This window comes from Phoenix dactylifera, chromosome 12 (assembly GCF_051530095.1).
Source record: "Phoenix dactylifera cultivar Ajwa chromosome 12, Ajwa_hap1_PhDact_Kaust_v1.1, whole genome shotgun sequence".
NCBI lineage: Eukaryota > Viridiplantae > Streptophyta > Magnoliopsida > Arecales > Arecaceae > Phoenix > Phoenix dactylifera.
The window spans coordinates 15,948,607-15,975,957 of record NC_143201.1 but is presented as its reverse complement, the minus strand read 5'-3'; the positions used below and the strand labels follow the sequence as shown (position 1 = coordinate 15,975,957).

The following is a 27,351-nucleotide window of genomic DNA, read 5'->3' as shown; positions in this document are numbered from 1 at the left end:
GAAGTGCCATTCCATGACACATATAGTGGGTATCAAAAGCGTAGTCATAAATTATAATACGTTGCCCGCTGGCCTATGTCCTAAACAAAAAAAATACAAAAATCTTTCTAATATTCATATTTATTATACTTATACCTAATAGTTTATAAAACCTATACTTACACTCAGTTAAACTAACGGTATTAGTAAAACTATTTATCTTATATGAAAAGTCAAAATTATCCTTAAGTAGAGAGGAGAATACATATGTTTTCTTATATCCTTAAGTGGTTGTTATGTCACTTAAGGTCATGTTAATTATTTTATTTTTTTAATATGGTATTTGTATTTTCATTTAAGGTTAACAGTTTGATTATCTTTCTGCTAAGTTATGGATTAAAGTATTGAATAAAAATAAACATGAATAATTGGATTAAAAATTCTATAGGATTTATAGTTTGGACAAGTACAATAAATAAATTTATAGGATTACAAGCTGGGTTAGGCTTATATGTATAAATACTTGAAAGTAGCTTTGGAACCGGCGGACTGAATTTTATAGGAAGAAAAAAAAAATTAATTTTTTTTATAAATATACTTTTGAATATATATAAATTTAAATCTAGCCCATTTCAAACTATCAACCACAAATGTCTACCTGTCAGTGTCCGGGCTTCCTCTCTCTCTCCCGCTCTTGTGCTTGTCCACTTCCGGGAATCTCCCCCTCTTCTTTCCCTCTTTTGCTTCATGTGCTGTTGCTCACCATGCGGCTTTTTGAGGCTTCTTCCAGTCTCGGCAGCTCCCGCGTGGACTATTCTTTTGGACTCCCATCACTTGGTCTCTGCTCGGCTTTCATCTCCTTCCTGGTTTCTTCCCTTCTCGATATCTTTTAGGGCTTCAAAGTTGATACCTCTGCAGTAAGTTCGAGATCGAGCTGCCACTTCGATCAGAACTGTTTCTGTGGACTGATCGCGATGCAGCCAGGTAATCAAAGTGGAGTATTTTGGTTCGTTTTCAATCCGAAAATTTCGATTTCTTGTGTTGAATTCGGGTCCATTTTGGTTCTTTTTTTTACCTCCAATCCGTAATATTTGTTCTTGTTATCCAATTGAATGATTCTGATCCGTGTATTCGGAGAATCTTGTACTTGGAATCGAATTATGTATCAGTTGATTAAGTAAAATGTTAAGTGTAATGCCAACGGTGCACTTTGTTTAATTACCTATTTATTTGATTATTTTTGAGATCATTTTTTGCGATTTTAGTAGGGTTTGGGTTTGTTGTTGATGATTGTAACATGTGATCGGGACTTAATCAACGTATTTCTTTGCCAGTATATCTTAAAAATGATATCTTGTGCATATTTTCTGTTTTTCAGGAAAAATTGAAGCCTCCATAAAATTGAAGCTTGAGGGACTATCTTTCATGCTTGTAGATGTTTCAAGTATCATACATATTTAATTGGATTTGCCTTCTGATTCAGGAATATGATTTCGTTTTTGAGAATTTGTACTTTGTGTGGTGATTATGAAGCTTACATTCTTTTTTGGCTGGAAAACTGATGACTTAGCATTTATGGATGGAAAGATTGGTTACTCAAAGTTTTCTGCATTATGGCATGTGTTGAGACTTAATATTGTCAATAATCTAGATATGTTTCTGACCTATGAGTTTAGAGTGTTGCTTTCTTGGGTTTGCTTCTTCAGTGTTACAAGTTTGCAAATATGATTTGATTTCTTGTTGAGTTCAGGTCAATTCTGGTCACTCTTTGGCCCAAGTGGTGCCAATTGTTCCAGTATGTTTCATAATTCTTTTATGTAGTCAAAGAATCTATAACTTGGAATTGTGTTCAGAATTAGTTAAATGAGGTGTTCAAGAATGACAACAGAAGGGTACATTTTATTTTGTTGTTCTTGGATCTATTTGTGCAATTTTAGAAGGTTTTGGAGGATGATGGTTGAACCATATTAGTGATTTAACCATTGCATTCCTCATCTATTTGAAATATATACAACAGAAATCTAGAGTTCTGCTGTAAATTCAATTTTATCTTAATGTGAACTGCAAAAGAAATGGCGCATCAAAATTTGTTTAGATAGAATTGTTGTTCACTGGTCCTTGTTCATCAAGCTGTTTCCAGAATAAGTTGTTTTGTCTTTGTGTGGTTTCAGGTTTTGATATGAATAAGCTGTGCAAAGAAGCTCAGACACGTTGGTTGAAGCCTGTAGAAGTTCTTTTTATCTTACACAATTATGAGAGTTTCCAACTCTCCAATAAGCCTCCTGATAAGCCACCTAGTAATATACATGCTCTTCTTGGATATTAGATATTCAGCATTGTTGATTGACTTCAATTTAAGTTTTCTGCTGCTTATGTTTGTGATATCTTTTGAATAGGTGGTTCTTTGTTCCTTTTCAATCGAAGGGTGCTACGCAATTTCCGTAATGATGGACATTTGTGGCGGAAAAAGAACAATGGAAGGACCCTTGCAGAAGCACATGAGCGTCTTAAGGTTTGTTTAATTGAATCATTTATATTTGTACTGTCAGCCTATGCTTGTAACATTAGCCTTTCTGAAAGAAGCTACCTTTTCTTTCCACCTCTTTTCTGTTTCTTCCCAACTTTGTGCAAAGTTGTTCTCTTTTCTCTGTCTCCACTCATAAAAGATGGCTTGTGTTTCCTGTCAAATTCCACAAAGAAGTTCTAGTTCTTATGAGCTAAGGCGTGAACTTATATAAATCACATTTTATTCTTCTTCTTCATTAACTCAATGAATCTAGGTTCTTCACTTCCCTTTTTATTCCCAAAAAAAAAAAAAAAAACCACATGCAGTTTCTCTACTTACTGATCATTATTAATGTAGCTCCTCAAGATACCATTTCAGCTCAATTGATTGACCTTATTGATTACCAGCCTGACAAATGCACCTTCTTGGCATGAAGTCAATGATCCAACTCATCACCTTGATGATCATACTTGCTCTTGAAATTGGCATAAATTTTTTTGACAAAGACCTCCAAGAGTGCCCCCTGAAAAATCAAAGGTTGAGAAGTATTTAAAAAAATGATATTGTGCTCAAGTAAGAGAAAAGGAAAATCTACAATTTTGTTCCACTGATTTAATCAAATAACTAGTCAAGATCCTTGAGCAAGGATTTTCTCTGCACCTAAAAAATGAAAATGTATAACAGTTGCTTGGTATGTTTTGATATGCTTTCTGCCCAAAGTAAACGAGGACATGCAGTATGAAATGCAAGTAGTGGGGCTAGCTAGTTTCTGAATTTGCTTTGACATGCGGTTCCACAATTATGAAATTTTCATATTTGAAAGCAAGTACTCAGAAGCTAGGGTAGGGCTCACACAATTTTGGGTTGCCTCAGGCATCAATACTCCTATGCAACATATTTTGGGCCTGATACCACACCCTGACAACTTCTGTCCAAGGTTTGAAATGCCAACTATACCACCCTGTATTGTGGACCGTTCAATGTGCTCTATTGATCCATATCAACATGGTGTGTTCTTTGGGCTGGCTAACCTTGTACATATAGGCATTCATTATTCTACGCATGGAACAGTACATGGCTGGTGTTATGTCCTATACCTCCAAATTTCAACCCTGGCCTCCATCGGTTGTTGGACAGAAATGACTGAGCTCTGCATCAATAGCTGTCATAAATCTTTTTATTTTTCTATTTAATTATAAATTATTTCATATATTTTTAGAATTTCTATTTTTTGGCAGTGGTTAGTATATTGATTGCTAATATCTCCATTACTTAACTGTATTATGCCTCCTAAATATTAGCGAACATTGACTTCTTGGTACTCCATGCACATATTTTAGTCACAGTAAAAGTTACCTGATGTGAAATTAGTTGAAACTGCTATTGTTTATGTATTTCTTGTGAGGTCATCTGGACTGTATATTCCTTTCCATAAAATGATGTTCTCAGCATCAGTTAACATGGCTAGGTTGGGAATGCTGAAGTATTGTCTTGTTATTATGCTCGTGGGGAGCAAAATCCATGTTTTCAGAGGCGTATCTATTGGATGCTGGACCCGTAAGTTTATACATTCCTCATAATTTTTAGAGAATTAGCATACCTTTTAATCACATTTTACTTCAGATTGATCAAATGTACATTTTTTTTCCTTTGATTTTATTATTATATTTATTTGACTACAAAAAGTTACTGGCTTAGCATGTAAGCCTCAGAACATTGTCACTTATTAAATAAGTTTTTCTTCTCTATTTCTGATTATAGTTAATGGAGGGATATCTTATCTTGATTTTCATAGTGGAATTTATTGCCTTTTTATTTATTAATCAGATGTTTGAAACTTCATCTTGATGACCTACCCATGAAGTTCATGAAAAATCTACACATTCATAATGGAGATGTTGTTTCTAGGTGATACTATCAACTAGCTTGACTTTGATAACTGTTAGATGGTAGAAATGCACACAATGTGGAACAGTGGAAGGATACTTGTCCAATTTGGCCATTTTTATAATTTAACTCAACATACATATTTCTTTTTGTTTAATAAGGAAAGGTTGGAGTAGACCACCTAGAGTTTCATCATTAAGGAGTAAAAAATAGTCCAGCTTGATCACTTGATAGGTCTGGATTGAGCCAGGCCCTTTTTGCAGCCCCAGACGAGGTTGGAGTTTAGTTTAGGGATAGACTAAACTTTGAGACTAATTTTGTCTCGTCATATCTGATCCATTTGGCTTCTCTTTTTTGCTGCCTTCTGAGATAAGGTGGTTGAATATTCGTTGTCTGTGTTACAAAGTGGATCTTTTCTTTTTCCTCTCATCTGGAGGCTCTCTTGATTATATAACTGAGTAGTATTGACCATCTTTCTTGGTCATGCATGAGTATAAAAGTGCCTTCTCTCCTGATGATGCCACCAACTGCCACAATGTTTATGCGATGGCATCAAATGTCGAGTTTGTTGATGATATTTAAACAGGTCTCTTTTATATTTGTTAGTAAGTGATATTGTTAGAAAAAACTTTAAGCTTCTGATACAAGCAAATGTTATAATTGCCTTTTTCCAAGTAAGCTTCGAAAGTAAGTATTTAGTTGAGCATTATATTATACCAATGATAAGTCTTGTGTGCTAAAGCTGTTTGTTGATCTATGTTTTTAGGAATTTACCGTTGTGGTGGTTTATATTGGATATGTCAGTTTTTTTATAGACACTCATATCATTAGAAGATTGCGATGAGTAGCATTATTACATGCCTAGCTCCTAGTGTTACAATCAGTAAGTATTTTGTGCGTGCCTAAGTACACTTTTCTTCTTCTGTGCAGGGCATATGGGCACATTGTTTTTGTCCATTATAGAGAAGTGGCAGAGGTCTGTGCCTGATTCTCCCAAAAGGGGGCAAATTCTATATATACCTTTTCTCTTTATTCATTCCATCCATAATTCTCCCCCAAAAGGGGAGGCAGAAGATGAAAGAGTGCTGAAAAAAAAGTGAACAAAAATTGAAAAAAAAAGACTGTAATTTATGAGGAATTCATTAGTTTTCCTGAACACAACCAACCAAAATTTTGGAGAAAATAATCAATAAGAAAACCAAAAAAATATTCTATATCGGATACATAAAAAAGTATCCTGCAGCACCAGTGTTTACACACCTTTACATTTATATGCTGAAAAATTGCTTTATGCTTTGTAATCTTCAAATGGTCATCCATATTTTCAGAATTGTGCTAACTACACATAGGCATACACAAGGCTATCCATATGTCCATACATCTATATATGCATGCCACTGCATGCACACATACATAATATATTTATGACACATACGCACTGCCCTACTTGCTTGGTTTAATTTATGATGTTTCTTTAAATTCCTTTTATTAAATCTATATTGCTTGAATTTATTTTCAGATGTCAAAAAATGCATGAACCTGGACCTCATAGATCAACTATTGAATAGCTATACATGGCTGCTGCCTTTATGCATATTGCTAATGTATATTTTTATTCTAAATGGGATAAGCAGGATTGTAAATTAAATTTTGTTCTTGTGGAAGTGCAATATAGGTTCTCCTTACAAGGGCTGAACAATTCATGCATGTTCAATACATCAAAGAAAGATTGTTAAGACATGAATCTTCAGCATCTCGTCTGAAAAAAGTTGTTAACTTTTCAGAGAATTAGAATATAGACCAATACATGGAGGAAAGTTCACAATATGAACAACCTGATTCTCAAATGTTTACACTACAGCTCAAGACTAACCATCAAAACTTGACTGACAACCATAGATTCTGGAAATCAAAATTCACAAGCAGTGTAAAAAGAGAGAGACTGGCCTTCTTTCTTGGGGATGCTGCTTTATGTCAAAAGTGGCAGGACCTTCAGCAGGCAAAGATAATGGCATAGCCGGTGGGAGATAGGAGAAAATTGCCTTCCGGATGTGTTGGATTTTCTAGACTCTGTTGGAGTTTAGGATCATTTGCACCCCGTGCCCAAATTTCTTGGTCTGTCACTAGACATAGATGGGATTTGGGAAATCCAGTAGGCGACCCCCTTCCTGAAAATGTTCGTTCCTTTTGGTGACTGGACATTTAGTTATTTGAATATGGGTTCACTGCTTTTAACTTGATTGCAGATTAACTTCTCAATCAATATACATGCCTAAATTATTGGTTATGACTTAGTGAAACCATTTATTGGAATCGGATCACCGCCCCGTTTCCCAAGTGGCAAAGGGTGATACCATCCGAGCTAGCAGTTGAAAGATTAAATTTCATGAGTCGACACCCCCCTTGTTTCTGTACCAGAATAGCTATTTCTGATTTAAATAATGTAAGTGGAAGAATTGATGGAAAAGAATGTGTCAAAACAACTAAAGAAGAATAAGCACAAATGAAGGCATGTTTTCAAACACCACAATTACTATTCACACAGCCTCACTAAACCAGATCAGGTGTTATGATTACTCTTTAAAGTTACTATTCATACAGCCTCTTATTGAACATTTTCATAAATCTAGGTTAATAAGTAAACGATTCTATCTCTCAAATCAAACAGGGAGAAAATAGGAGTTCAGATATAGGACTCCTTATTTATTAGAGCATAGATGCCCTTTGGTTGCAAAAGTCAAGATACATGAAAAGGTGTGGAAACATTTGGTTAGTAATTGCAAATTTAAATCATTGGTAGCTCTGAGCTTAATAATTTGAACTTCTCTGGAGTAACAGCATGCCTTATAACATGATGAGGTAATTATGCACCTTGACTTAACAAATAATATTGTTCCTGCTGATGGATTGCCTTCTCAAAATTATTATTACAAACGTGGTTTAATTATTTCCTCACCTTAAACAAAATCCTAGCTCAGCCAGTGGGAAAAGGGACATCTTATCTTTAGCTTTACTTTTTTAGATAAGAGTACATGATATACATATGCCATGGTAATTCATTGATTTCACACTTAGGGAGTTTCTAGTACCAACCCATAAGGTTTGTATGTGGTGGAGCTTCTAGGAAGTCAGAGGTAATAACTGCAATGGAAGGCAAAGGATGATTGTCTCAGAAAGTGGTGAGGTAAGAAGCTGGATGGAGAACCAATGGATTAAAGACTTGAGGAAGAGTGCACTACTCACATATTTGCTGGCTAGTAAATGACAAAGATGCCTCTATGTAAAAATAATTCTTATTTCTATCTCAAATTTGATTAAAAGTAATACCATGATATAATGGCTTTGTCCTCTCTAAGATGCGATTCTCCAGTCTAACTACAATCTCTATTCTCCGTATGCTTGCCCTTTTCTTCTTTCCTTTGTGATGCAAGTGGTGGATTCATGTTTAATCATTGTGACACATGGAAGGTATATTAATTATGTATTATTTTTCGTTTTTCTTGCTCTCCATTCCTTCCAGGGAAGATATGTTCCTGAACCAATTTTCAGCTTCTCAACTGAATCTCCTTCAACTTTCAATCAGAGCAACAGCATTACTGATGCTCAAGCACAAGGCTTCCCCACTCAAATTAATGAATTAAATGAACAATGCCAGAGCTCATGCAGTCCGGTATCAGTGGAAGAAGTTAATTCTGAGTTTGTTACAGGAAAAAATGAGAAGCCCCATTTGATTAAAATGGATAGATCAGAAACTTATAACCAGCCATTGCTGCCAGAGGTCAATCATGCATTACGGAAGCTTGAAGAGCAGTTAAGTTTGGATGATGATGATGATGGTGGTGTTGGTGGTTACATCTATTCCGAGGAGGACTTCTCACAGGAAACACTTGACAGTCTATTTGATCAATTGAAACATGAGGCAAATGGTCATGTGGAAGAGGGTGAACGGCAAGATGGCTCTAGCACCCTCCAGATGGTGAAGAGTCCAGGTATGTCATGCTTCCCTTTTTGTAAGTAACATAGGTCAATGACTTTTGCTTGGTCTAGTTAGGTTTGGTCAAATTTTTCTTTGACTATTTTTGATAATTAACAAGCTTGATTACAAAATAACTTAGCAAGAGCAGTTTTGAATTCTTTTCACTGTAAATGCACCATCTTATCTGGATTTTGCTAATTCAAGTGTCAATATCCAAGGAAGAGCTAATGTTCTACAAATCACCTTATAATATAGTAAACACAATAGTATTTTAATTATTGAAATAACTCAATAAGCAAAAACCGCCAAAAAATGAGGCCACTGATATCGAAGCAAGCCATGATACTGTTAAGATCCATGAGCTAATTGCCCCTTCATCTGTCTTTGATAGCCATACAAGTTATTACTTACTACCACTAAATTTCTCCTGTGGACTACCATATAGCTAATTTATGGAACATCATTTGTTTCCATGCTAATTTACCTTGAAGTAATTCCCAGTATCTTAACATTAATGGTTCATCCATTTACCTTGCACTGCAGAATTTTCAGGGTGGTCTCATGGATCTCATTCCATGCTCAATTCTACCTCTAAGCTAAACTCTTGTGAAGCTGCCTCTGGATTGCTGACTCTTGGAAATGATAATAACATTCATGGGCTGGAGATGATGCTCTTAACTGAAAATAGTATATATTCTTCTTCTGCCTTCTCAGGGATGGGGTTGGACCAGAGTCAATGCGAAACTCCTCTTGGAACGGGTTCTCGTTTGCCAATATCACAAAAACCATGGTTTAGCATATGTGAAATCTCTCCAGAATGGGCATTTTCTTTTGAAAGAACAAAGGTACGCCCCCTAAAAGTTATAGAATTTTTGATGCTCTATTCTTTTCTGTCAACATTTTATTGTCTATTTTAGTGCTTGGCAATGCATGACAATTTGTAAAGTTATACACAATGATGTACGAAAAATTGTAGAATTTCACAGGGGTGTGAATGTTAGATTTGATAAAGTTTCTGCAGATATAATAAGAAAATGTAGCAATATCATTTTTAAGTATTACACAGAGTGCTTTTTTATGTATATATATGTAAAAGAAGAGTTGCATTGAAGATTTTTCCACATAAGATTATAGCACATGGTGGGAGTCCTTTTGGTTGGGCTAATACATGCCAAAGTATCTCACTTCTTACACGGTAAAATTAGATGTGGAATGAAGGTGCTTAACTTGATTATCAATTGGGGGGCATGAATTTCATTTTCGTAAGAGATGATCAACAAGTCGAGATATTCATAAGAGAATGGTTGGATCGTCCTAGTGACAACAGAATGCCTTTTTCCCTTCAAAGTAACATGCATTAGGACTCAATCTGGTGTTAGATCATTCTGATAAGGTCTCACATACTCTTCTGCAGCAACCTTGGTTGGAAGAGCAAGAGGTAATTTGCAACTCTGACCATCATGTTCTGAGGTCAAAAGACCTTGTTGAGGTTGTTGAAAATTGAAGAAACTATTGCAAAGGATACTGAACAATAAAAAATTTAACATTTGCTCGATGAGTCCAGTCAGGGATTAAGGACAGCAAAGAGTTAACCTAAATGCCTCAGTGATAGAAGTTATTAAACAATATGGTCTATAAGAGGAAGAAATTTCATTTGCTCTGGATTCTTGAATTTTCCATACTCCACCCCCCACATACACTAAAAAGGAAAGAAAAAGAAACTCAAAACAATAAAACCCATAGGTAAAGATCTACAAGTTTGTTGGACATTTGAAAGGTTTGCTGCAGAAGATTTCTTGTTCTTTTTCTGAGGATAATGGTGGGACACTAACCCCACCATTAACCTTCTATGATGCACCCTTTCATTAGCTTAATGAAAAGTCAGTTAGACCATGTGCATAAATTTTCTCAAAAGAAAAAAAAATATGGGACCCAGATTGTCCTCCCTAGTGGACTAGTGGTTGAGTCACTGTCCTATAGCCCAATTTCCAAAATTAAACAAATTTCCATACCTCCTGGCAAATGGATTGGTGAAATCGCTGGGCTATAACTCAATTTGTGGTCTTCCATAAAAGAGTGAAGTTACCTAAAGGTTCTATAAATTATGAGCTTGCATAGGTGGAAAGAACTATTTTAGAGCTCGGGGATTTAGAAAATTGCAATAATTGTTTGGAATATTATGCTCCTAGATTATCTGCTCTCAAAGAATATAGTGATACTTACTTTCCAGATCAACCAAAGCACTTATTGTTTGTTGAGTTTTGTAACGAAACAATAAAGAAAGTGGTTGAGGGCATGTAGAGAGTGAAGAATGTAGGTTTATGAACTACATAAGTTGGTGCATGTCAATTCATAAGCGCCAAGTTTATTCTCTTATGAAGAGATGTTCATATGTTCTATTTGCAGTTGATAAAAGTGCAAGGCATCCCATGTTATGTGCTTCATCAGTCGATATTAAATTACAAATATTATATTTAGGGATTAATGTGATTTATTAGATAGTCATTATCTGTATTCGTGGTGCAAGTTAGTTGTTTAGGATGTGTTATTGCGTACAGGGGGTTACTAAAGGGCACTTTTTGCTGGAAATTTCTTTTTGTTGATGTGAATGTCTCAATGGTATGGAGAATTTCAGATCAAGGGTGTTCTTTTAGAGAACTAGGAGGATTGATCCTTCTCAGAGAGGATCATATGAGGTTGCTTCCCCTTGAAGAGAACCATTTTTATCTTTTCTCTATCTCTTTGAATTAGTCACATACTATCAAAAACAGCACTCGTCAACAAATTGTATCATATGAGCATCTTTTTTGTAGATCGAACTATTAGATCTGCACAAAGCCAAAAAGTTGAAAAATCAATAGACAAGAGTTTCAAACCATGAATAGAATTAATGCTTTTTAGGATGGTCAAACATAGGTTAAAAAGGGAAACTCATTTAGATCCCTCTACTGTTACATATCAGCTTGAATTATGTTTATCAAAGTAATATGCAATATTATAAACCAATATGTCGCAAAACAAGCTGATCCAGGCGGTGCAGAAGTACTTCTTGAATGGTGCCAATAACCTGATGGCATAGTTCTTATCTCTTGATCAGCCAGGGTATATACTGGAATTTTATATCTTGAAGGAACCTTATATTCAATGTGAATTCTTGAACCAACACTAAACACTGCAAGACGTTTTCTTTTGTTAATTTTTTGGTTTTCCAGTTTTAGCCTAAAGAGTCTAATGTCAGTTTTGACATTTAGCTCTATTGTCATTAACTTTTGTCGTTGATTTTTTGGACTATTCTAGATCCAGTTTTGAATACCTTTATCAACAATCATGTCTTGGTTTTAATTTTAGTTGTAAAAGGTTGATAAGGAAGTACTGATGTCAATGGGATTCAGTTTAGCAGTATGTATGGGCTCTGTTGGAATCCATATGTTGTGAAGTTCTTTTCTTCTTTCTTTATTCTTGCATAATCCCTTATTTTCCTTATTCAGCGAAGTGGCTTCATTCTTTTCTTTATGTGTCTCCTTGGAGAAGCGGTGTACTGATGTCTCCTTGGATGACGACCTATGTGATAATCACTTCGTCCTGTGATTAGAGGCTTTAGCTTTTTTTCCATGGTGATGATTACTTGCATGAAGATGATGTTTCGTTCAACCCTGGGGAACAATACATGCCTTAAATGGCGATTCCACCAAGCTTGTCTTCTTTTTCTTACTTCGTGAGTTATCTTTTTAGTTACTTCATATCATTAACTTTGGAGTATGCAACCATTACCAAGACTTGTCATCTCCTCTCCTTTACCATCACTACTCTCGTATTTATGTTCTTGTTCTTTCAACTCAGATGCTCAAATCACTACATAATAGTGCAGGAAGAATTCCAGCAAACTGCCATATTACTGAACTCTTCCATCAAGGCTTCATTTAATCCGTAGTTGTATACTTCTACCTTAAAATTTCTCATAAGGAAACCTCTTTATAGTTCGTAGAACGAGAATTGTGGTTCAGCATTCTCTAGTCATAATCTAAGGAGAGAAAAGAAGGAATGGAACTCTTTTCTGGTTATCAATCAATCAGAGAATATATAAAAAATGGTTACTCTCTGGGTCACTGGTTACAAGATCTTGATTCTCATAGGTGCCATGTTCAAAGGCACCTAAACACTCTTAGGGGCTGTTTGGTTGTCTGAGTTTTTCGAAAATAGATAACTATAAAACAGGATTTCTGTATAATATGTTTTATGAAAACAAGGACTTTTTTTCATAAAACTCATTTTTCAGGTTATATGACTTGTCAGCTTTGGCAAAATGGGTTTTATGGAAAGCAACCAAAGAACCATTATTATAAAACTCATTCATTTTTTATTGACTTATTTTAGTAATCAAGCAAATAGCCTTTCAAGATACAATCTAAAGACTTTAGGACTTCCTCAACCTTACTGTTATAGAAAGTAGTTTATGCAGCCACAAATACCCAGCCGCATATGCACCCGCATAGCGCCACATGCTATATTTACTTATTAGGTTAGTATGTCATGTTCTACTATAACTTAGAATGTGCACTCAAAATTCTCAAAAATGTATGAATTTGCAAACTTAATTCTTATTATTTTTTTATTTATTTTTAATTTTTTAACCATATGCATGATGTATTTTATTTATTTTTAAATATTTAAAAGTATAAACGACATATGCAGCTGAATATGTGCCTGCAACTATATATACACTATGCAATGGCCTAACCGCATGCATGCCACTTCCACTTGGAACTTTGGTCAATCCAGTCGACACAAAATATAGGTCTTTGTTGTCCATAAGACCATAACCATGAAAGGATTCCAAAAGACTACTAAATATTCCCCTTGAGCCTCTATAACTAGACCGTATCTCTTTCCTTGCAATGACTCTAGTCCAACTAGATCTTCAGGCATAAACGAATTGCCTCTATGGCACGTCAAATGAGTAGACCTAAAATTTGATTGCTATTAGAACCTTTACAAAAATTTCAATGAATATCCTAGGAATATCCTCATTATAATTGAAACTTTGACCAAACAAGAATTAAAATTTCATGCTAATCTAGATTCTAAAGTTAATATTTCCACCATTCTGCCACTTTTGGCCGTTCTTGATGGGTCAAACCAAGGTTCGCCGTCTCGGTACTGGATCCCGTATCGGTGCCACACTAGCACAGTGTCGGTATGGTATGGTACTGAGTTTTTTTTGCGTACTGAGTGTCGGTATACTACCCATACCGGGTATTGTTATTGAACCAATATAGTACGGTACGTTCCGCACCTTCTAGTTTAAGCCGGTACAGCATACCATGGGTCAAACAATGTTGAGACTGCTCGAGAGAGCTCACCTCGAATTTCAACTTCATCAGCATCTGTATTTACTTTTTGAACCTTACAACTTGATAATGCACATGATATGTATTATGTGATCGTGACCTTGACAGCAAATTGGGTTCAACAAGATCTCATAAATTTTTTAGCTCCATTCTAGGCGAAGATGAGCCTCTCATCATATAACCTTTGATGGTTGTCAGTTTGGCACTAATGCCAGATTAAAAAATCTTCACTTTTCTGGAATAATTAATAATCATACCTTAAAATAATGTTGGTTTTTTTTGAAAAAAGCAAGTGTATATTAAACAGATGTGCAACTACCTTCTCTGCAGATAGATAGGTAAAGAGATTTTCTTCGTCCTCCTTGATTTATGCAACCCAATTTGTTGTCATATCTTTATGGATATGAGTGATGTATCATTCATTTCCCTCATCAAGTATAGTATAGTGGTCTAAATTTTTTCTATGTTATTTTCTCTCATTTCATTAAGCAAAATCATTGAGCTTCTTCGAACACAATTTGGAGAACAATGTCCAACCACCCCAAACATGAAGCTACTTTAATGTTATTCTAAGTGAAAAAAAAGGTAGTATGCTTCCTTTTACGCTAAAAAGGACACTTACATGAGCAGACATTGCAGTAAATTCTCCTATCCAACTTAAATAAACAATTTTTCACAGGAAGAACACTTAACTGTGATTTATTGAAACTCCTTGTGGACTTAACATGATTATCTAGTTCATTTGTGCAAACATCAGTCAGGAATTATCACTGACCCTGTTTTATCAGTTTTAATACTCAACTCTGTGCATGCTGACAAGAAAGCACTAGCAGTTCCATAAGGCTGCATACAGACACTCCTTTCTAAAGAGTGAGGGAGAAGCACACGCCAACACTTTATCCTCTTCACACCCTCCTTGAGCATCATAAAAGATATAGATCTTTAACGCAATTATGGATAAATAATCCGCCGGAATGGAATGGTACCATTGATATGTACCTTCCAGTGTGAAACCAGCACCAATATAGGTGCCAAGAAGCCGAAACCATCCATACTGATATCTACCGGCCATATTTATTTATATCAGTGCGTAGCCAACAATACTGTACTGACCTCATCGGTCAGCACCAATAGTGCTTCATTCTTTTCTGATATTTCAGTTCCAGTATTTACCATCGGTACTGATACTATACTGATTCTATATTATCCCAGTGAAACATCATGAGGTTTGATATCAGTATTTAAAACATTGGACACAATCTTCTCTAGCATGGAACAAACTCATGTGTTGCACAATCACAAAAGGAAACAGTGATAACAAAATTCATTCTATATCAGACTTCATCAAATCTACAAAAGAAATGTAAATAATAACTGAAGAGAGAGAAGAGAGAAAACATTAGGTGCTGTGTTGGATTAATTTCATAGGCTATTAGATTACTATGTTGTAGCTATAGGTCTCAAGCAATGCAAAAGATGTAACCATGTTGCACATTAGAGGAACTGATGGATCCACCATGGCCTTGTTGCTCGGGAGAGTTCTGTTAATGCAGCAGCGACTTCAAGGGACAGTATTGAATTAAAAAACTGAGGAAAAAGCAGAGATAAAAAAAAAAAAACTAAGAAAGAAATGAAAAGATGAAAATAATCTTGAACGCTAAATCTTGCATCCTTTCTTTGTTTCTTAAAAGCATTATGGTGACTCCCACTTAAGAGCAAAAAAAAAAAAACTTTATAGAGGGGATCCACGACTAATAAGGATTATATTGTGCTAATTAGCTTCAAGGCTACCTACTTCAGGCCCAACTACAAGCCAGAAATAAACATGCTGTTGGTGCAGCATGAACTAAAATGTAAGGAATCTCCATCAAATTTCAATTGCCTTTTTTTTCAACAAGTATTTTGACTTTTGGAGTCTTCTTGTTGCAGTCTTTGCGATCAGCAACTACATGTTGGAAAGTTTGTGAGATTTACCAGGTTTACTCTTTCTTATTGGAGAAAAATAACAGCTTTTCAGATGATGTGGGGATTGACGAAAGGAGTACAGGAGTAAATGTTAAATTGGATTAATGGAAGAAAGCCTTAAGGGATTAGGGATTAAAAATCAACAGGAAAAAAATAGAGTATGCGAGATGTAATTTTAGTGAAAATGGAAATGGAAAGAAGACCTTGATCCAGATTGATGGACGGGAGACCATAGAGTGATAAATTTTGTTGTTTAGATATATGATGCAAAAGAGTGGAGAAAAAAAATGAAAACAAGTTTCAGAATTAGGGCCCATTGGATGGAGTGGCATGGCGCTTCCAGTGTCTCATGTGATCGGCATATACCCAGTCACTTTAAAAAATAATAAAAGGTGCGCTGTCCTGTATGGTTCAGAATGTTAAGCGATAAAGTGGGTCTAGAAATACACAAGTTGAATGTAGCAGAAATGGTAATTCAAGACGATTATGTAGTAAAATTAGCAATATTAGAGTGAGGAATGGTTATATTATAAGAGTTGCAGGAGTTGACAAGTTAAGGACAAAGTGATGAAAAGTTGATTGAGATGATATAGGCATGTGCAATGAAGTTCCGATGGGCTCCAATAAGGACGTTTACTTTGCTCATTTTTGAAGCAAGGGAAAACCTATTGGTGACATAGATGGGACCACTTCTAGTTATGTTGAGAAGATTGAGATAACATTAGAGGTAGCAAAGAGTAGGAATGCTTATGAATAGGAATTCTTAATGTTGACACAAGTAGTTGGGAGAAGGCTTGGTGGTTATGACTTATGATAATGATTATTAAATAAAAAGAACCATGATAACATTCCTTTTTGTTTCTTTACAACCATATTTTTAATTTTCCTATACATCTTTAGCAACACTATCATTCTTTTTAATGCTATACAGAACAAGTAATGTGTCAAGCTGCCTTAAAACTAAACGCAGAAGCGTACAGTGCAGGTTCTCATTGCTGGACACTTTCTTTGCATTCCTCCTGTGCACTCGTTGGCCATATTATTTGGGGACACTGAAGTTCCTCTAGAAATTGTTCAGGAAGGTGTCTTCCGTTGTCTGGCTCCCAAACATGATGCTGGAAAAGTCAAATTGTGCATTACATCTGGAAATGGGGAACCCTGCAGTGATGTACGAGAATTTGAATTTCGTGCAAACCCGGGCACCTCAAGTTTTTGTAGAACTTCAAAGCAACCATATGCAGTCAAGAGCACCGACGAATTGTTGTTGCTAGCCAGATTTGTACAGATACTTTTATGCGAACATGACAGTGCATCTATTCCTCGAGGTGATGTTGAAACATATATTGATCCTTCCGGAAAATTGAAAAGAAATGATAATCGGTTAGGGGAAATTGTTGAAGCTCTCCTAGCTGGTAGAGAGATTTCAACAAACACAATGGATTGGATCTTGCAAGATCTATTAAAAGATAAGTTGCAGCAGTGGTTATTGTCTAAACATTTGGGAACTGCTGACCAAACCTGTGTGTTGTCCAAGCAAGAGCAATGCATTATACACATGATTTCTGGCTTGGGATATGAGTGGGCCTTAAACCCAATTCTTATTTCTGGCACTGGCATAAATTTCCGTGATACAAATGGATGGACTGCACTTCATTGGGCTGCACGTTTTGGAAGGTAACTGAAATTTCACACGCTTCACATTCTGTTATTAATCATCCTTAGTGGAAAACTAAAAGTTACATATTCCAAAGGTGGAGCCCTTGGGCATATAACAAAGTTGTATAAATTTGATGTAGAATTTGATTTCGCTGCCTATGCTGCAAAAAATTTTCATGTGACTCTTTGAAACATTGATTGTCACAGGGAGAAAATGGTTGCTGCACTTCTTGCCGCAGGTGCTTCAGCTGGTGCTGTGACGGATCCCACTCCACAAGATCCAGCAGGCAAAACACCAGGTTCTCTTGCTGCAGCCAATGGCCACAAAGGCCTTGCTGGATATCTTTCAGAAGCTGCACTAACCAACCATCTTTTTTCTCTCACAACGGGAAAAAGTGAGATTTCCAAAACCTGTGGTTTTGTGGAGGCAGATGGAGGCATTGAGAGCATATCGCAGAGAAGTGCCCACTTACAAGGTGGTACAGAAGATCAACTTTCACTTAAAGATTCCTTAGCAGCTGTCAGAAATGCAACTCAAGCTGCAGCACGAATACAATCTGCCTTCCGTGCTTACTCTTTCAGGAAGAAACATCAAAATGATGATGAAGACAAGGATGGATTGTCTCCAGAAGATATAAATGGAGTGTCTCTGGCTTTTCGTGGTCTTTGCAATCCAAACTTTCATAAAGCAGCTCTATCAATTCAAAAGAACTATCTTTGTTGGAAGAGACGTAGAGAATTTGTCACCTTACGTAAACATGTCGTAAAGATACAGGTAATCAAAGTTCCATGTTCATTTTTTAATTGTGATACACGTCTATATCGAAATTTAATTGATTGCGTGCCTATTTGTGTACATATTGTAAAGATCCAAGTAATCAAGCTGCCATGTTCTTTTTTTCAATTGTAAAATACATCTCTGGGAAAATTTAATTGATGTGTACGTGTGAAAAGGTGAAAAGATCGAAGATTTTTATGGATAAAGGATTTATTTGATCCACCTTTCGCCTTTATACATTATCCTAAGGTTGAAAAGGTTGAAAGAAATTTATGAATAATATAATCAGTCAATAAAATTAAAGTGTTTTGGAGTGGCTCATAGATCAAGTACTGGATCTTTGAGAAATAGTTGCTAGTCCCAACAGGAACTCTGGACATTATGTTTTGACAACTTATTACTAGAACAATGCTGTACTTTCTTATCATCTCTCCTGAAAACTAACTTAGACTGCTCTAGTACATCCATAGTTGTATGATAGACACAAATGTTAGCTATCCAATTAGCAAATAATAATATACTGCTGACCTTCAAACAAGGTCGTATGTGGTGCAATAGCTGATATTTAGTGTAAAAATGTCATATGACAATTATCTACAAACAAGATCTGAAACATTATTGAACTCATGTAGTTTGTAGTGATGTGGATTTTATGCTTATAGATGTATATTATTTCGAAGTGAATAAATATATTTTTCACTTTTTTCTTTTTTCTTTCTCTTAAATATTTTGACAGGCTCATGTAAGAGCTCATCAGGCAAGAAAGAAGTACGAGCTCCTTTTGAGAGCAGTTGGTATCCTAGACAAGATAATGTTGCGGTGGTATAGGAAGGGAGTTGGATTACGAAGGTTTCGAGGTGAACCAGAATCAATCAATGAAGAGGAAGAAAATGACGTGCTTAAGGTTTTCCGTAAGCAAAAAGTGGATGCTCCTCTTGATGAAGCTGTCTCAAGGGTTCTATCAATGGTGGGCTGCCCTGAAGCACAGCAACAATACCGCCGAATGCTTGAAAGTTACGGGCAAGCTAAGGTAATAACTTGTAACATTGATACAAAACTGTATATCATGCAATAACCTGGGCATCTGGGCCTCAACATTTTGTGGTCCAAAAAAGAAAAAAATCATTGTTTGATCATTTAACTGTGGTAACAGTAATTGTTGGGACGCTTGTTTCCTTGCCAAACCACCCAGGGCCTGTTTTCTAGTCTGGCCTTCAGTAAATCAAGTTAAGGTTTTCTTAGAAGTGTTTGGATTCTTATGAAAACTTAAGTGTTCCTTACAACATGGAATGGAAAATATTAACCTAGTTGGGGTTTTAGATTTTATGGTTTCTCTTCTTCCTCTATTGTTACAATTCCTTTTGAGGAACCAAAGACTTCATCCTAAAACTTTTCAAATTAAATTTTTCATGAGCATTGAATAAGAAAAAGCAAAGGAACATGATTCTGAAAGTTAAAATCCTTAAATCTAGGAAGCACGCATACTTAAAATCATATGCTGCGTGGTATCCTTATCAGATGTCAATAATTGTTGAATACTTCTTGAATGTGTTTAATACTTATGTTAAGCATCTTATTTTTCAAAATTAAAGAAACACTCCGGATGTTTTCCAAGTACACTTATAGATACTTCCATGATACCTCCAAAATTGAAAGGCCAAAATTGAAAGGAATGGTCAATTTTGCAGTCTATGATATTAATTTTAAAATATGAAGTATGCATTATGATCTATGGAATAATGTCTGTTATTTTAATAGCTTACTATGGTTTATGGTTTTCTGTTTTTTAATATTTGTACATGTATTTATGTATATGCCTGCATGCTTGTACTTATGTATAAATACATACTTAACACACGCACATGCATATTCCTTGACGTGTCCTAACCATATCATATTCTACTTTTTTAAGACTTGTCATATTGTATATCTATGCTGTGTTATATCTGTATCCCATAACCATACCTGTGTTCGTAACTTCAAATTTGACCAAACTTTGTTTTTTAAGAAGTAATTGTAAGTCCCTTATTCTTCCTCTTCTCAGGCAGCGTTGAGCAAAGTAGAAACGGCAACATCCAGTGTCTCTGATGATTGGGAGTGACTAAAACTTGAAGACTACTTGAATCAGTTAGGATAGGAATAGCAAGCTTTTAGAAGTAAAAATCGTCAACTCGACCATTTTATTTTTAATTAGCTATTGTTTGTTTGCATTAGTCTATCTACTGGTTGATGAGCAGTCACTATAGGAAGAAATGGTAATCCCAACTATTATTTGCCGACGCTAAGAAGAAGCGTCGGTAAGTTGTCTACCGAGCCAAAATTTGCCGACGCATCTTATTGGCATCGGTAGATTACGATGATTAAAAGCATCGGTAATGGAGGACACGGTTTTCTCAATGCTTTTTCATAAGCATCATTGGAAGCTAAGAATTAGCCAATGCATATAAGCGTCGGGGATATTAGATGACGCGATTAAGCGTCGTCGGAATCCAATAACAAGATGACGCTTATAAATATCGTTAGAAGCCATATATTCTCCAAATCCCTACCTGAAGCTCATTCTTCATAGTGTGACCTTCTCCTCTAGGCCGTCAGAAGCCTCACCACCGGTCTCCTCTCCTCCTTTGCCTCTCCGTCGGCCACAATCTCCTCCGGTGAGGAGCTTCTTCTCATCCTCCTCCTCCTCCTCCTCCTCCCCACCTGTAGCAATCGGTAGTCCGCGGTCTTCTTTGAAATTTCGGTGGATTGTCCTCCTTTGCCGACGACGCTGTTGTCACCCCACGAATCTTATGTAACCTAGTTGCTTTATGTTAATGCCACATTTGTCGGGCCATCTTTCTCTTTGCGGCAGAGGGTCACTGCTGTCATGCTACTATTTTTATATCAGAATTCAAACGAGATGTTTGTCACCCAGTTGCTCCCTAAAGACGCCTTGGTTAACCACCAAGGTGGTAGCCCAGTTGGAACGGGGCGTTTGCTTCCAACCAAGTGGTTCCAGGTTCGAAACGCGCGGGCGTCGATTAAATTCGGGGACCGGATGCCCCACGCCTGGACACGGGGTCTGGAAGCGCTACTGGTCGGCTGGTAGCCTGGGTGGTGCCAGGTGTGACGTACTCACACGGAGGGTCGGGTCGGATAAAACTGAGCCGGCCCACGGGTGGGGAGGGTATGAGTAAAATAAGTCGGTGTGCCCAACACACGACTCGGTCTACCCGCATCGAACATTCTCCTGGCGGGGTGGGGGCCCAGTGGTCGGGGCTGCTACGCGGGGGTGGGGCTTGTCCCTTCCTCCCCCCTTCCCCTTTTTTTCAGCAAAAAAAAAAAAAAAAGACGCCTTGGTTGGATTAATTAGTTTTCTTGAGTGACTTTAAAAAAATGTTAAACAATTTTTTTTGGACTAACTGTGGTTATTTAATTTTGTTTATCTTGTTTAGATAAGTTGTAATTCAATCAGTATTCTAGTAGAATAGGAAAAAATTAGATAAATAAGTCGAGATCCAACAAAAAATATTTGGACAGAGTTTAGAATTTCATTAAATTTGTTTTTGAGAAATCTAATATGAACAGAAAGATTTTATGTCTATGTCGAAAAGGTATAAAATGTTCTTCTCTCGCTCCAAAAATTGTTGAAGAACATTTGGTGTAAAATGATTTTCTAAAGGGTTATATTGAATGGATATTTCATGGAGAATCTATGTTGCTGTCTCTATGTAACCAACCTTTTTATATAGAACACACTTCTAGTTTTGGATCCAATAACACGAAAAAATATCCTATAGGAGAAGATAATATAAGGGGCTTACTCAGAGATGCTCTTGGATATAGTATTAGAAATTTAACAGATTTCAGTGGAGGACAAGAAGTAGCTGAAATAGGTGATGAGCATATACATTTACTGATTCTATGCATGTTAAAGAACCTATATATTCATCTAATGATGACACAACATGGTATCATAACTTGGTAAAACATTGTGATCAAGAACTATATCTGGGTTGTAAGAATTTTTTGAAAAATTTTTTTGTGCATTTATTTCATTTGAAATATTTGAATTGATGGTCTAGCATGTTTTTCACTATTCTACTTCAATTATTAAAGGATGCATTTCCGAAAGGTGTTATGAGCCTTATAAGTCTTGTTAAAACTCTTTGACTTCTTTAATTCAAATTGACATTTTAATCTTTATATTAAACTATGTATCATATATCATGTATGAGACATCATATATCATGTATGATATAATACATATCATGAATCATATAATGTGTATCATGAATCGTGTATCTTTTACTGTCTATCATGTATCATGGATGATGTATCATATACCGTATACTTTTTGTTGTAGATGGAAGAACATGGGAGAGAGTCTGATGATGTGGAGTTCTACAGAATGACTCACACCTACCGAGATAGCAACTTTGTCTGGAAGGAGTCGAGAGAGATAGTTGTATGTATTAATAATCGATTTGTGCAACGATTTATAGTTTCATTTTATCAAACACTAATGTATGACTTTTTTTTCTAAAATATAGGACATGGCTACATCCTTTATTACAGAGCGTATTGGAGAGTCATCATCATCTGGTGAGACTAGTCGCGTCGAAGCTCAAGTGTTCGCCGAATTGATGGGACCGGAGCGCAATGGTCGAATGAGGAGTTATGGTGTTAGAGTTACCCCCATTCAGTTGTCTGCGATAAACAGATATACCCAAAATGCCAGACATAGTAGTGGCAGTGCAGAGGTTTATAGTCTAAAGACAGTGATGGAAGAGATGAGGCAGAGCCATCAGACAGAGATGGAGGAAATGAGGCAGAGCCATCAAACAGAGGTACAATCTTTGAGAGCTCAGCTGGACCAGATTGCATCTTTATTACATTGGTTTGTCCCTTCTCAGGTAAATAACTACATCTATTTGAATATTTTATATAATTATTATGTATTTTTGTATGAGCTTAATGATTTATAATACTTTGTGAATTTCGTATTCTTAACTTCTAAAGTTTCTATCTTTTTCTTGTAGGTTTTCGATACTTCCAATACTCGTAGAGATGATAATGATGATGCCATCGATCCTCAATAACTCTTAGACTATTTTTTTAAGAGTTTTATATTTTTTATATTTTTTCGAAGCACATTGTAGATGTAAATTGATAATATAAATGTAATCATATTTGACAATATGAATATTTTCTATTTCTATTGATATTACATGTGTTATTATATGACTTATGTTGTGTATGCGTTTAGTGTATATATTTGTATATAGAGTTTTAAATTTTTTTAAATATTTTTTATAAAAAAATTACCTCTTACAACGCTTTAAAACGTCGTTAAAACATACATTAGCGATGCTTATCTGTGTCGTTAATTAGAGACGCAAATAAGTGTCGCTAATATATGACGCTTCATCACCGATGCTTTTAACATCGTCGATTAGCGACGCTTATAAGCGTCGGCATCTATTATAGCTCACGACGCTAACTAAAAGCTCATAAAGTTGGTTTTCAACGGTAGCATAGCCAACTCTTTTGCAACGCTTTAGAAAGTGACATGAATAAAATTGCCAACGCTTTTTCGCGTCAATGTATGCATTAAAAAGCATCAGCAATACCTGATTTTTCTGTAGTGGGTGTAAGTAAATATCAAGATTCCCTGAAAACTGCAAGTTAATGGAGACTGATCACTTCTCTATCAGTTTGCATGAGAGAAGACATTGCCTCAAGTCAAACTATCAGCCACTGCGTTTTCGGAGAACCCAAAGAGGTGATAATTACATATGCCTCAAGTTGGTGCAACTATGAACCCTATATTTGCTTGGTGTAAAATAATGTTTAGTATCTTATATCTAATGTAAATGTTGGTCGGTCATGAAATGGGACATTAGTTGTTAGATGTTCTGTAGCAGTAGCTGCCTGTATATATGTTCTCATTGTCCATGAGCTACATCCTTTGCTTTTGACATTAGTAATGCTGGGGTGCCATGATGCACTGGTGAGTTCTTGGAAGCAATTTATCTTGGTTCCTCAGCTGCTCAATCGTAACATTGAAGCAACGTATTGAAAATTTTGTTATCATAGAAAGCAAAGAGAAAAATGGACGGTCGCAGGCTTATAATCTGCTGCTTGTGTATAGAAGTTATTATGTATTAATTTTTAATGGAAGCTTGAATTGGCAGAAATGGTGGCAAGGGTAGGAAAGAGGAAGAGGAAAAGGAAAAGAATCCTGTTGTTCTACTAAATTTCGAAATGCACACTTGAGATCTTTTTTTCAGAAACAGAGTATCAAAATAATACATGGTTAACTAGCATGGCTAGAACAAATTAATACAGCATACACCAACAGATGATGAAGTGAAGGAGAATGGATTGTAGATTGGTAATTTGGAGCAAAAGAGGCTGCATGACCCGGTTGTGTGAGAAATTATCACAATCGAAGTCGTGGGGTGTGGCAGCCCAGACCGATTTACTTAGCTAATGGGCTGGCCGAGAAGAATAGGCCCATTAGCCAGAGCTCTCCCTATTGCAGCAAGGGAAGGAAAAGAAGGCTTTGTCTTCCTCCTCCGAATACGGCAAGAGTCAAGGACTCACAGGGCAATCTGAGTTTCTCTAGGACTTTGAGACTTCGCCTATTTAACTTTTCTCCTCCTCATTGGATTTCCTCTACTAGAATCGTCAAGAATAGCCGCTGATTCCAAGCAAATCTTCCTGGGCTTTCTTTCTCGTTTCCTCGTCGGAAAGAGCCATCGGAGGCTTGCCCGAACCTGGTATGAGTTTTTCATCTCCTCCTCTTTCTTCCTTAGTGTTTTGGCCTTCGTTCCCTTGGTTAGAGCCGACAAATTGCCAAAATACCTTTCGACACAAAGGAGCTCTGCTTCAGCTCCCTTCTTCCAAATGCCACCATCACTGGCATTCATTGCTGAGGGCCTTAAAACTTCCCTGCATCGGCCCCTAGTCGGAGCTAAACCTCCCGGTCGCCGACGAGCAGGTAGGGACCCGCGATCGACTGAGCCATGACCCCATGTTCCTGTTTTTGGGTTGATAGTCCCCGACCGCAGCTGCCGCCGCCAATGACTGCCCTCTGCTGGCCACCATCGCCACTTGGCCTGACCACCATGATCACGGCAACCACCGGTCGCCTCCTTCTTCCTCTATTTTACCAAGGAAGAAAGAAAAGAAGAAGAAAAGAAAGAAAAAGAGGAGGAGAGAGAACCATCCCTCCCTCTCTCCCTCTCTCTCTCATTTTCTCTCCCTTCTTTCTACTTCTCTCTCCAATGACTGCCCTCTGCTGGCCACCATCGCCACTTGGCCTGACCACCATGATCACGGCAACCACCGGTCGCCTCCTTCTTCCTCTATTTTACCAAGGAAGAAAGAAAAGAAGAAGAAAAGAAAGAAAAAGAGGAGGAGAGAGAACCATCCCTCCCTCTCTCTCTCTCTCTCATTTTCTCTCCCTTCTTTCTACTTCTCTCTCCACTTTCTCTCTCTATATTCTCTCTAGAATGTCTAAGAGACCCAGTATCGAGTCCTATTGACCTGATCTACGAACTCGAGTTGACTCTTGTAAAGGGCCCTGATCCGCTCTAGTGCTCGGATCGTCTACTAGACCGATCACTCCAATCTTGTTGAATGTATCTGAAACTCCATTGAGAACCATGTTGATTAACCCTGGCTCTGATGAAGTCCATGCCCTATGATTTATTGATCGAATTGCTCAGGCCTGACCCACCCAGAACCGTCAAACACTGTCACCCGACCAACCGTCTTTTTTCTTATTTATTTTAATTCGAATAGAAATTGATCTCGCTTTTAACTAAATTGCCTAGTGAAGTTTGACGTCCTAAGACAAAAGAGATAAGTAAATCTTATACTCCTTAGTGATTTTCGAAATTGTAAGTAAATCTTATAATTCTTAATAGTTTTCGAACTTGTGAGTAGATCTTGCACTTCTCATGATCATGTCTTCCGTGCATAAAATCTGCTTGTGAAAATATCATGCTTTTTGTAAGATTATGAATCATCATATGTGTTATGAAAATAATGCTCTATTATGAAAAATAGTTTTACGAATGTTTTAATGAAAATAGCTTTGTAATTAAATATGAATCTGATCATGCCATTTAATATTTTTCATCTATTTATACGTATTATTTACGAAAAAGATATAAATTTTCTAAAGGCTCTCAGATAGCTATGTATGATCTCTTACATTGAAAAAATCGACATCCGGAGCTAACACCCATACGAACATTGGCCTCGCTAACGAGTATAAAGTTGGCATACGAACATGAATCTATATCGATTACGAACACTGGCCCTATCACGGGCATAAAGTGACAATAGCACGAATATCTATGAGCAATATTTTGAACTATGATATGACTAAATGGCAGAAAAATAATTTATGCATTTATTTGTAAAATAAATTTGAAACTGTGAAATATAGATGATTTGTTCATGCATGATTTATTTTATGATTTGTTTTAATATACTGTCCTATGAAATGCTTATTTTGAAATATCTATTATTTTTTTAAAATAATACATTGACGTGAAAAACTTGTGCTTGATCTCGTAAGGTAGTGAAAGGTTTACTTACTGAGTTGTGTCGCTCATATACCTCTCTTTTTATTTTTCTCTCTCCAAGCTAATAAGATCGATAGGAATGAAGGATAGTCCAGGCTTGGAGTTTGCGCTTGCAAGCTTGGCGATCTATATGGCAGAGCAGAATTTTAGTTCTTCAGTTAATTATGAAATTGCAGTTAGTACTTTTCTGAGTAGTAAAGATTATGGGTTTGGTATTTATATTTGGATTTAGACGCTTCAAACCAATTTTGATTTTTATTTAATGAATAATGAAATTGGATTTTTATTTATTTTAGCATAACTTAATTCTGCATCCTCCCGATGACTATGGTATACTAGAAAGTCTTTATTGAACAAAACTACTATTTTCGGTTCAGAAATTCTACTAATCGTAATTTTCGGTCCCTGACCGCGATTTCTATTTTTTAAAATGTCGAAGATGCCCCCATGATCCCACCAAAATGGTTGAAATGCGGAAGGCCGAGATCATAATTGAAATGCAGATTGCCGAGATTACGATATCTTAGCTGATTGTGATTCAGAGAATTTCTGATCGATAGAGTTTTTTTATAGATACTTATTTCGATAATTGAAGGATTGCAACTCTCTTTTTCTCTATTTGCCATTGCCAAGATCCTGATATCCTAGCTAATCGTGATTCAGAGAATTTCTGG

At 36.4% G+C, this 27,351-nt stretch overlaps 1 protein-coding gene across 3 annotated transcripts; it reads left to right on the top strand.

The window, feature by feature from the left end:
* The first annotated feature begins 613 nt into the window (after positions 1-613).
* On the top strand, positions 614-23,314 carry LOC103719118 (calmodulin-binding transcription activator 4-like). 3 transcript variants are annotated; one of them, XR_015971978.1, is made up of 14 exons: positions 619-963; positions 2,151-2,276; positions 2,376-2,491; positions 3,954-4,042; positions 5,303-5,348; positions 7,893-8,361; positions 8,892-9,193; positions 16,647-17,335; positions 17,525-18,092; positions 18,832-19,125; positions 20,140-20,251; positions 22,441-22,542; positions 22,628-22,990; positions 23,117-23,314. XR_015971978.1 is itself a non-coding variant. In XM_008808195.5 (13 exons), the coding sequence occupies exons 1-13, from the start codon at positions 954-956 to the stop codon at positions 23,174-23,176; spliced, it is 3,234 nt and encodes a 1,077-aa protein (XP_008806417.3). In that variant the 5' UTR covers positions 614-953; the 3' UTR covers positions 23,177-23,314. The 3 variants fall into 3 exon arrangements, 2 of the variants coding, with proteins under 2 accessions (XP_008806417.3, XP_026665061.3); XM_008808195.5 differs by lacking the exon at positions 20,140-20,251 and having other exon boundaries at positions 614-963; XM_026809260.3 differs by lacking the exon at positions 20,140-20,251 and having other exon boundaries at positions 9,063-9,193.
* The last annotated feature ends 4,037 nt before the right edge of the window (positions 23,315-27,351 follow it).

Excerpts from the sequence above, each read along its gene's own strand:
- LOC103719118 (XM_008808195.5), top strand. Across the intron at positions 2,492-3,953 it reads AAGCACATGAGCGTCTTAAG|GTTGGGAATGCTGAAGTATT; the intron begins GTTTGTTTAATT and ends TAACATGGCTAG. Across the intron at positions 9,194-16,646 it reads TTTCTTTTGAAAGAACAAAG|GTTCTCATTGCTGGACACTT; the intron begins GTACGCCCCCTA and ends CGTACAGTGCAG.